We start from the raw sequence: 11,386 nt of genomic DNA on the forward strand, positions 1-11,386 counted from the left end.
CTAGCTAACTGTTAAAGCAGCAAATAAAAATTTCCAGGGAAAAAAAAAAGCCCAACATAAAACTCTCCAGAAAATAACCAGAAGTTAGAACTGATTTCTAAGCAGTGTATTGAGCTCCCAGATGAGGGTAAGGCTCATTGAGCAAGGCACGTCCCATAGTTCTGAAATTTGAAACACCAAAACTCCTGGGGAGCCAGGAGGGAAGTTCCAACTCTGACCTAGACTCTTCATTTAAGAGTAAAACAGAACTGAAGCACTTGGAAAGATTATAGGGTAAAGTACACTTAATATAAACGTCAAACTAAACAGCTTGGTGAACATAGTATTATCATAACCATTTTTTTGTGGAAAAGTTTTTTTTCATGTACTAAGTGGTCAAAGCAACAAAAATCCCCATTCCCAGCAATAACATGTCAGACACGATGAGAGCTCCGTGCAGTAGGATCTTCCAACCAGCGCAGTTCTTACAGGAAGAAAGTGAGCTATGGTAAAATAGCATGTGCTGACGGACAACAGCCACAGCAAAGATTTCTCCTGACACAAAGGGAATGATTAAAATCCTGTTTATGCTGAGATGTTCAGAATGGGGTCTGCCCTTTCAAAGATAGAACACAAAATTAGGAAGTCATCTCTTCTTTATTTATTTAGGTTATATTTGAATAGGAATAGGCACCTGAAGAAACAAAGGCACGTGCCCTTTGACAAAGGGAGGCCTAGCATGCCTGTTCTCAGCTTTCCTTCTGATGCCTCAGCAAGAAGCCAAATCACCCACGAATCATGGAGGGAATGACACAATCAGATTCAATGATTTCAGAGATGGTGGCAGAACTCCTTTTTGGCATAAGCCTCTCTTTCATCACTCTTGTGTAGAAAAAAGCCAAACCACAGAGAGGAACCACTCGTGAGAAGTATTTCATTAACCAGTCTGCAGCTATGAGAAGAGGTGGCTGTTATCACCAGAGCAACAAAACAGAGCACAAGGGTGGAGAGGGAAGACGAAGGAATGCTGATGTGCTGGGTTGGGATTGAAGAGGGCACGGCAGGGTGTTTATTCATAGTCCATGGGGTTCAGCAAAGTCACATCAAAGAAAAGAACTGTTAGCACAGCTCCTGCACGAGGGTTTTTTCAACCCAGATAAAGCCATCCTGATAATGGTGAGGAGGAACTTCAGGAAAACTCCCTGTTCCAGAGAACTAGGGAAATTTGCTTTAGTGTTCATTTTAGGATGTCAAAGCAATCATGAAAATCATGTAAAAAAAAAAAATCCATCTAGGACTTCTCAGGCCTTAGCCCGGCGTAGGTGGGGGTAGCTCTGCAGAGTCCTGTCTATTGCTTCATCCAAGCTCACCACTGGTTTGTAGCCCATGTCTCTCTTGGCCCGTTCACAGCTGTAGTAGTGAAACGTTCCAGCCAACGCTACCCGCATGGGGGTAAAAGTGGGCTTGATGGTGACCAGGGGGCTCAGCAGCCACAGCACGAGAGACAGGAATAGGGCCAGGTAATACGCCAGCCAGTAGGGAATACGGTACTTGGGAGGGTCGTAGTTCAAGCCAGTCAAGATACGGGACATGAAAGCCCAGAAAGGAACTGGTTCATCATTTGTGATATGAAATGCCTGAAAGAGAGGAAGACAAAAAGCCAGATGATAAAATCATTACGGTTTTCACAAATGTGTCTCTGTGATGGCCCATCTCGTGTTCATGCTGAGAAGACTGACATCCGTGACTTGACTAAGAACATATTTTCGTGAGAAACTGCTTTGCACTAACCACCTCTGTCTGGAAAGTGATGAACCCCTTCTTTGCTAAGAAAGCCAGCTACATCCAGCACACCAGACGTGAAGATTACTCATAAATGGTCAAACAAATTACACAACACAACGCTAACACATTGAAGCACCCTCGCCCTATGTACCGTGCATGCCCAGAGCACGGTGGTGCCGTGAAAATCTAGAGAAGTTTCTCCTGTTCTGAACTCTATTGGAAAAGAGAAATTACTACGTTACTTACACATGCATCTTGGCTGCCCACAATTCTGCCTGGATTTCCTTTCACAAGGAGTTTTATAACACGAAGTTAAACTCTACTCATACATCTTAGCCCATGTGGTTGCACACAGTGGTCACCAGATGGGCAACCATTCATTATACCCACAGACAGAAAAAAAAGGGACCGGTTTGGGTGTGCTCGTCTCCAAGATAGATGTTCCATGCAGACAAAAATCAGCATGAGCTCCCAAGCAGACACATGAAGCCAAGCAAGGCTCGCAGATAAAGTTTGGCTAGGGGATGCCCACTCCCCTCCCCTTGCTAGGTCCTTCCTTACCTTCCCACACAGGGGAGAGTCTTTCTGAAGATTTTCTGCAGCTAGGATGTGTCCATGGACCACATTTTCCACATAGGTGAAATCTACCAAGTTCTTTCCATCCCTGCACAGACAAAAGGAGGGAGTTTAGTCCTGAGGCAAGTTAGGCTGAAAATCTGCTTGTGACAGAAGAAAGGACTTTCTCACAAGATACATTTATTCCAAGTTTCCTCTTCTCCTGCCCTCTTGTGCTTCAACTTCAGGCTATACCCTGTCAGAGAGATGACATCGCTGCATTATTTTGGAGCCAAAGGAAAGGCTGTTACTGCCTCAGCTCATTCCTGTAACAGTACCATTTTTAAACCTCACAAGTTACCAAGTTTCTAGGTGTTGCAGATCCTACCGGTCTCAGAACCAGCAGAGTGATCCAGAGAAGCAGAACAAATAGAAGCAGAGTGGTGACTAGCACAAAGTCATTTAAGGACAAGCTTTCAATGATGGATTTCTTGGCTCATGACATTCTAACTCACTCCCTCAATAAGCCAACTTCAGCCCTAGCTGAAACAGGTTTAGCCCACTGGGTTAAATTTATTTCTACACAGGAACAGAAAATGAAAATGAATCTGAACATTACTTTCAAGAGTCCAGCTAAATCAAACAAACACTTTGTTACAAACCCCTCACTACTCATTTGGCCATTAAGCCAGTATTGCTGCAATCCAACATTCTGCAAAACCATGATTTTCATTTCCTTCACTCATGGATGAACAGCTATTTTATTTGTTTCTTGGAACGGATATACAGGTCTGTATAGTGGTAGGAAAACTCAAATGAGGAATGCGTTTGAGCTGGAAGAGAGTGCAGACTTGCACAAAGTGGAAACCTTGAGTTTGTGTAGGTTTGCTGCTGACAGATCAGTTTGAGAGATCAATTCAGAACTGAACTGTAAAGAAGAACAAAAAAAAAAAACAAACCCAACACAAAACCAAAAAACCCACAACCCTATTCCCTTTCTTCCTTCTGCCCCAAGCACAGATTCACCCGTGCACATATACACACAAACCAGCTCCTTGCATGTAAATAAAAATATTTTATAAACTAAAGAGCACATTTCTTTTCAAGAGCATAACACAATTGATAAACATATCCTTAGTAGCAGCTTGAACTATTTATTTCTTTAAAATTTCAGAGGTCCACTAGAAGCTCTGCAAGGCTCAAGAACAAGTCAAGTATCTTTGATCTTATAATCAGAAATATGAAAACACTGCCATATAGGCTTTTTAATTGCAAGAACCTCAAATACCAGAAGTGTATATTAATTAACAGCAAGTAACCTGAGCTCTCTCATGTTTAAAAGGACAGCTCTTTAGACAATGCAATGACAGCTCAAGCTATGTCAGCTTTCCCCGCCGATATTCTTTTTGCATTATGAACGCTCACCATCTGAGTGCCTGAGCCCCTAGCAGGGAAGAATTTTTTTAAAAAAAGAATCATGGATCTCAAGTGAAAAATTCAAGAAACGTACTTTTTTCCATGCCATGACAACACTACTGATTTAATCTTACTCCCTTCCAAAAGCGCTTTGTAGGTTCAGCATCAATTTTATCAAAAGCTATAAAATGACTGAGCCTTGCTCACCCAATTATGAACTTCATTTTGCCGTTCTTAGCTGCTTGGATGAGGATGGGAACTAGCTGAGGGTCTCTAGGGCCGAATATTCCATGGGGACGAATAGCAGTAGTGAAGAAATTGTTGTCTGGGTCATTCGCACTGAGCACTTCCTGAAGGGAAAAAAAGAAAACCAAATCAGGAGAGAAAGGCTGGGAAGAAAAATCTGGCTTAGTAATCTATTCCAAGATCATCAGTAAAGGGGGTGGGTGTTCCCCCATCTCCTTGGAAAGACATCAGTGGAAGAACTACTGCCCACCCATATCTTTACAAATGTTCATTCCTTTGTTCCCATCTCTTCTGCCACTTCTCTTTAATGAGAAAAACAGACAAAAATCTGTTCCCATTATTGAACACTTAATGGATGGACAGGCAAAGGAAGGGAACTCTGCCTCTCTCATTTAACACCACAGAAACCAGAGGAGCTTTGAAAGTTCCTTCACTCCATGAATTCTTTGTGGACATTCTGGAGAAAAGGAAGACACGTAAGCAATTCAGTCTCTGTCTCTCTCATCAGTCCGTGGCAGATTTCCATCACGGGCCTTCTCGGTCTCATTCATGGTGTGATCCCATCCTCCTGGCAGCACCAAGTGCTAAGCAGATTTAGCATGGCATCTTTGAAGAAGATTTAATTCTGTGGGAGTTTCCAAACAATGTGTTCTACTAATTTTTAACAGCTGCTGAATCTTCTATGAAAAATCCACAAGCAATGCATACAAATAAACTCTGAATACTTTCACTGTCTCACCCAACAGAAAGACATAATTACAAGTATATTGGGCTAGACTTCATTGTTGCTCACAAGCTTCTACTTTATTAGTCCACTTTACTGCCAAGGGGTTATGCTTGCAAATGAACAGATGTTTTTATGCTGCCTGTTCAATTTAGCTCTTTTCAAGGAATATAACCAAAATTCTTAAAGGCTAATGTTCAACTTTAGAGGACACACTGTCAGCTTCAGTATGGAAGTAAGTCTTAAATTCTTACACGAAAAGCATATATTCTTTCCGCTGCTGAAAAAAACCTTGAAAAAAATGTTTGTTTACTTTGCTTTAAAACATCATCATACCATATTTAAACCACAAATACTGCAGCATTAAGAACCTGAAATAGAACAGCTACTGATGAGCTGCAAATGTCCAAAAGTAATTGAAATTCAGATGTGGAAGAAATTTTTTACATCTTTTTTAACAAGCAGATTTTCAGTACATAGCCAATAGCGTTAGTTTACAACACGTTATTAGGCTGGCATGCTCCCTAACTCAGTCCACGTCTCCATCTCATCTCCTTCCCCACTGACTTGTTCACAATCCCAGCTAACTGCAGGCTGCACATCACGTAAGCGTGTTTCTGAAACAGCCTTCGAGCTGGAGCAGAGAAGGCAAAAATCTCCCCTCAGCTGCTCTTAAAACGAAGCTGGATCAGTTACGATTATCACATGGCTCTTGCAACGAAAGCGACATCTCTGCCAGTTCTTTTATTCTTGCTCCAGAAACAACCCTTGTAGTCTAACACACTATTTCATTCAACTTCCCTGGTAATTTATGTTACAGCTTTGTTTTATTCTCTTTTTATGAAGTGAAGGCACTATTTAGGAGTTTCACCCGCTAAGCAAGACATAACGGAGTGCTTCTGTATTTGGACGGCTAACCAACTGCTGGGAAAGCGGCCCCTGGCCTGACCCGCCAGCGTGCCAAGGGAAAAGGATGTGGGTCATTTGTGAAAGACGCAAGTGGCAGCCACCTGCCACATTTCTCTGTAACAGAAAAAATGAACCCCACGCTCGCTAGCCTCCGTGCTGAGGATAAGAGGGCTAAAATCTGACAGATTTGTCTAAAAGAAGGGAATTTTCTATTTCAGTTATACTCTGAAAACTATTCAGGCATTGCCATGATTCTGTGCAGATTTTCTGTACAACTGTAAGACTGAGATACTTCTCTTTAATGAAACAGAGATTCTGGAGAACAACAGAGATCTGTTCAGTCTTGAAGAGTCTGTTGCGTCCCCTCGGGCATGCCCTACTTTTAGAAGGGCCATTGAAGCACCAAAAACAACAACGTTAACCATATGAGGACAAGTACCTTCTCCTGGAGGATCTTCATCTCCGTGTAATAGTCGATAGGTTTTTTTGCATAAGGGAGGTCTTCTGATCCATTTTTTATGTCTGTGCCCTCAAAAACTACACTGGCACTGCTAGTTAACACCAGTTTCTGCAACACATGTCAAAGAAAACAGTCGTTTAAAGCCTAAGACAAAAGGGTCATTATTTACGAAGGCTGAGTAAAGACAATAATGATGTTTAATCAACTGATTCTACAGATAAACTAAGGCTAGAAGAACATGGGCTAACAGAAGATGATCTGAAACTGCAGGTAAGAAACTCCCACTCTTTTAATCGACTCTGTCACATTGCTTAGTGGTACCTAAAGGAGATTAAAGCATTTCAACAAACATCCAAGGCAGCCAGTCAAGGGGAAAACATCTCCAGGAAAATCAGAGCGCCCACTTGGCTTGGCACATTTTAGCACTTAACACACAATGAGTGTTTTTAAGATATATTTCCTCATCTTAACGATATCAGTATCATGGTAAATGAAACCAAAACACAATTCTTATCTTGGATGTTTGTGTTGGACAAAAATGTACCCTAGTGGATTCAAATACAGGAAGTCAGTGATGTATCTGAGTAATCAGAAACATGTGGTTTTCAACAAGATCTACATTGTAACAGAAAGATGATGAGATCCAACAAGTTCCGACAAGATTTAACTCCCTACTCTGACAGAATCCAGACTAAGCCTGAAGGTAAACACTGCGTGGCCCTTTTCCTACAACAGCTTATTACACGAGGCGGGAGGAAAAAAAAACAACAAACGCCAAAGTGTGGGGCTGGGAGTCCTACGTGGTATATATACATCGTTTAATTCTAAGCATTAGCACTGGTACATGGACACTGCCCAAAATGCATGCTTTGGAGGCAACGTCTCTGCCCAGAATAAGTGAGGGATCTTCACATGCATTGCGCTTGAAAATTTGCTAAGAATGTAAATGAAAACTCGTGTGATAACAAAATAACATATGGGGAAAAAAAAAACTAAACCAAAAAACTTGCCTGAACAGCAGCCTGGTTTCCTCTGGCTCCTTCTTTTGTGGGCAAATGAATTTCTAAACCAAATTATACTGAGATTACAGTACAAGTGTGTTCCTTCCATTGTATGTCAAAGAATTCACATAGGTAATACATGCCATGAATGCTTCCACTGCTGGAAAAGCTATCCTTTGAGCTGTCTCTTTATTAAAGCATGAAAGAATCCACTTGTCAATCACAGTTCTCCTGTGGCTGATTCCCAAATGTCTAACAGGGCAGCTTTTAATGGATGCTTTTCCTGCAGCCAAGAGGATTGCAATGTGCAGGTGTTCTGCAGCAAACATGGACTGAACTTACACCAGACACTATGTGGGAGACCAGCTGAGTCTCTCCTGCTTATTTTCATAAACAAGCAGGAATTCAGTGGCTTGGAGACCTCTGCCACTCTATCCAACAAGACTTAAATTGGTCTGTGCTGCCATTGTTAGAAAGTCACATCAGTGTTCTACAGTCTCTGTGTGCTTTTCTACCCTTACCTGCACTCCAGCTTCTTTGCAGGCTTCAATGACAGCTTTGGTTCCCATAAAATTCACCTTGTAAAACAGCTCCCTGTTGTCACTTGAAGGCGCTGGTGATGCACAATGAAATGCCACTGACACTCCTTGTAAAGCTGGGAGCAAAGCCTAGAAGATATATCACATGAGACAGCAATGAAGCAACAGGAGTTGCTTGGAAAAATAAAACAAAGAAGGATATAAACCACAGTTCTTTTCCTCATGGAAACAAAGCTGCTACATTTCAAGTCATGTTCCTTTCACAAAGGTGAGCAGCTGGAATAGGATTAGCACCCTTGATCTTCACAATGTCATCTCCTTCTTGATAGGCAAAAAAGCACTGCATCATCTTTCCTTCCCAGAGAAGAACCCGAGAACTTTCCAAGACCTGGAGGCTATCTAGACTTAACTACTTGCAATAGTCTCAAGTGCAGGTTTGAGACTCAAAACTACCTGGAGAGAGGAGTTGGAAAACTCAGCAAGCAGCAGGTTTAAGAGCCAGCAGCAGCCCACGGCACCGTCTGTGGTGGAGCTGACTGTCACAAAGCTCTGAGATGTGCTACTTGACACTGGTGGGGAAAAGTCTCTTCACATTGCAGACAAATGTTTTGGCCAGGACTCACTTGGAATAAGGCACTCTGCGGCGCTCAGGCAGCTGAGGTTAGCTAGGGGAGCACCCACATGCAATTACCAGCAGTGACTGTAATTACATATCTGAGCTAGCAGCAATGCAAATCATAATACAGAAACAACTTCTGCTCTTTTCAGCTTCAAGCAGACATCAAGTATATTTCTTTAAATGTTCTAGATGAGGGCTCCACAGAAAACTGTTTAGGCTCCTGACTTCACAAGGAAAGGCTGAGGGGCACGTCTACATCCCCCTTTACAACCTGTGCAACGCCTCCAGGTGCGTTAGCGCTTCAGGCACGGCTCAGTAAGCTGCTTGAATGAACGCTGATTTGAACAGACATCCTCCCTACCTGCCCACGTTACGTGCTGTTGTTAGTCTGTACCTCTTTGTCGCAAAGGTCTCCCAGGAAGAACTGCACTCTGTCGTTGTCAAATCTCTTCTGAATATCAAACACGTTGACCGCATAACCCTTCTCCAGGAGCTGCTCCACCATGTGCTGGCCTAAGAATCCTGACCCACCGATCACCGTACACTTCTTACCAGCCTGCAGAGACAGGGAGAAAAGCACTTCAGCAAGCAGCCATACGCCAACAAACCACACAAGTGAACCGATCTGAATTTCCTGAGACCTTCACGTGCTGCGAGTTTGCACAACTAGTCAGTAGGGAGTTTAATTGAAGGAGTCTATATTCAGATATCAAAACCCTCTTCAATATGTCTGTGCTATTCACAGTAACTTAAAAGTTCAGACAAGCTAATGGTTCACACAGCTCACGTGCTGCTTGTATTTGGTGGGGCTCTGCCTCGTAACCAAGCAGCACAAGTAGTAAGGAAGAGAATTGGCTCTGCCAAACTCTGCCCTGATGGTAAAGCAAACAGAATTTGCTTCAGCCACATGGCACAGATAATTCAGAATTCTAAAACTGGTTTTGTCCTTGCTAACAGTGGCATTCTCAGAGCATGTGAAAATTAGGCTCCTCCAAGCCAAGAAAGCAATCAGGTAAAGGCAAGGCTTATCCTTTTTAGTTGGTCATTAGTTCTTACTTTCTTTTTTTAAAGCTTTTTAAAACCAATGGCTAGAGACACTGATTAATGCATTCCGGTCTGGTCAGTCACCTAACTGGACTGAGAGTGAAGACTTTGCCCCCAACATAGAACATACAAGCGACAAGTCTGAGGAAGCTTTTGTACAAAGAGTGCTCTGTCCTGGTTGGAAAGAGATCTGCTCCTTATTGTTGCTACACAAAACCCCACCTCTGCAGTTACAGGATCAAGCTGAAGGGAATTTTAACCCAGGAAAGCCCCACAAAGACGACAATTGTTCAGAAGTTTCTAAGTCCTACATCCTTAAACAAAGGTTCTACCACAAAGTGTCAGTTATCCACAACAGAAATTAGAAGAGTTCACTGCGGTTGCTCAGCCACATTGAAGCATAACCAGTTACTTAGAACAGCACACACAAACTGGAGTCAGATTACAAGAATTTTTAAAAGTTCTAAGGAGTTGGCCCAGTGCTCTATTTGGTTTTGATAGTCGCAAGAGAAGAGATGATATAGAAAGAATATGCGAGTCCAAGGACACTCTGCATTTTACTCGCCTTGTAATCCCCCACTACAACAGCTTTGCATTTGCTTTACTCATCAGTTTCCCGATTCTCTGACCTCTGTGACATCCCTCCCTGCTGCAGTGTCCTCTCCCCATTGAGGGGTCTGGCTTTTCCAGCTCCTCCTCAAAAGGCAGCTGCCCCATTCCACTGATATTTTTCCTTGCCTTCCCCTGTACGCTGTCTTCATAAAACAAGATGCGCTTGGATGCACTGAAGTAAAGTTTTACAGCGGCAGAACAACGCCCTCTGTCTGGTTCTAAATATCAGAATCATTTTCTACCACTGCAGGTGAGATGCTCCAGGTTTTTTGGTATGATAGGTTTCCACTCACCCACATAAAGGACAGCATTGTAACTGGTGATGAGAAGCAGACTAATTAAATAATCTTTAGTGCACCTTTACGATACGCAGTACAATTTAGTACACACACCTCTTGGGAAAGGACTAAATGAACCAACTCAGTGACCAGAATCAGTGTAACTACAGCGAACAGTGCTGCACTTGGATTAATGAGCTGTTTTTAAAAGTGCAGGGAGAAAGCCAGGCTACACATGATTATATTGATTTTAGGATATGAATTATCACCTATCTAGCGCTGGGCTGTGAAGATACAACAGCTTGTTCATGCTCTCTAACATGATGCTACATTGGGGGTTTCTTTGATTTTCTTTTTTCCCCTAAATATCTGAGATTCACTGGTTTTCCTTAAGCTTCATATGAATTACTGAGAAAATAGTTCAGAAGGTAGAAATGTCTCTATGAAGAGCCACAGGTAATGCAACAGAACCGCTTAAAAGAAATTGTACTCCAAAGAGTAACATCCAAACACTCTCTGAGCTAAGCAAAGTGTTACTCCTTCCATACTGTAACCTCCTGCCTTCGATGCAGCAATCACAGCAAGAGGTGACAACGGTCTAGTGGATCTCAGGGGCTGCAGCTGGGCCCCTGCCTGCACTACAACATGAAATCATTTTACAAGGCATGTAGAAATGATCCTGGAGTAAATAAATCTCCAGACCAATTGATTTGGCAGCACTGACAGAGCCCCTGGTGTTCCTGGGGGTTTGGAGCATTCCTGCATCTCTTGGGAACTATAACAGCAGCAAACTATTCCTTGGTAAACCACATTTTCCCTGGCAATTTCTCTGGAGTAGGCATTAAGGCAGAAACAGTTTCATGTCTTCTCTAGTAATGTTCACAAGAAATGCTTATGAATATATGTTTCTGTAAGACAAACCTTCATAAAACATCATTTAAGTCCTCAACTTACCGATCTGAGGCGTGCAGCCATTTCTCAGACGATTCCCTATCAACTTGATTCCTTTAAAAAAAGGAGAATATTGTTTTACTCACAATCCAGTACTTACACACACCACTAACACAAACCATACTCATTTTTAAACACCTTCCTAGTTATAGAAATCAAGGTTTGAAGCCATTATGCTAAAGCAGAAGCATGAAAAGAGTGAGCTAGTTCTCTCTGCCCTGCTGAATAAAATAAGCAGTACAAGAGTAACAGCCACATCCAATAGGTT

General features: G+C 42.4%; 1 protein-coding gene across 1 annotated transcript; it reads right to left on the reverse strand.

Moving 5' to 3' along the window:
• Positions 1-981: 981 nt before the first annotated feature.
• On the reverse strand, positions 982-11,173 carry NSDHL (NAD(P) dependent steroid dehydrogenase-like). The gene is made up of 7 exons (XM_010083703.1): positions 11,122-11,173; positions 8,628-8,789; positions 7,597-7,743; positions 6,054-6,182; positions 3,943-4,085; positions 2,326-2,428; positions 982-1,616 (listed from the first exon to the last, which is right to left on the reverse strand). Exons 1-7 carry the CDS (start codon positions 11,140-11,142, stop codon positions 1,281-1,283), a joined length of 1,041 nt encoding a protein of 346 aa, XP_010082005.1. The 5' UTR covers positions 11,143-11,173; the 3' UTR covers positions 982-1,280.
• Between the last annotated feature and the right edge of the window lie 213 nt (positions 11,174-11,386).

Source organism: Pterocles gutturalis, unplaced genomic scaffold (assembly GCF_000699245.1).
Source record: "Pterocles gutturalis isolate BGI_N339 unplaced genomic scaffold, ASM69924v1 scaffold5265, whole genome shotgun sequence".
NCBI classification, from domain to species: Eukaryota; Metazoa; Chordata; class Aves; order Pterocliformes; family Pteroclidae; genus Pterocles; species Pterocles gutturalis.

Bases quoted from the DNA above. Each gene is read 5' to 3' on its own strand.
- NSDHL (XM_010083703.1), bottom strand. From the start codon at position 11,142: ATGGCTGCACGCCTCAGATCG. The intron at 7,744-8,627 runs GTACAGACTAAC...TATATCTTCTAG, and splicing joins GAGACCTTTGCGACAAAGAG to GCTTTGCTCCCAGCTTTACA. The intron at 2,429-3,942 runs GTGAGCAAGGCT...TTGTCTGTGCAG, and splicing joins AAAATGAAGTTCATAATTGG to GGATGGAAAGAACTTGGTAG.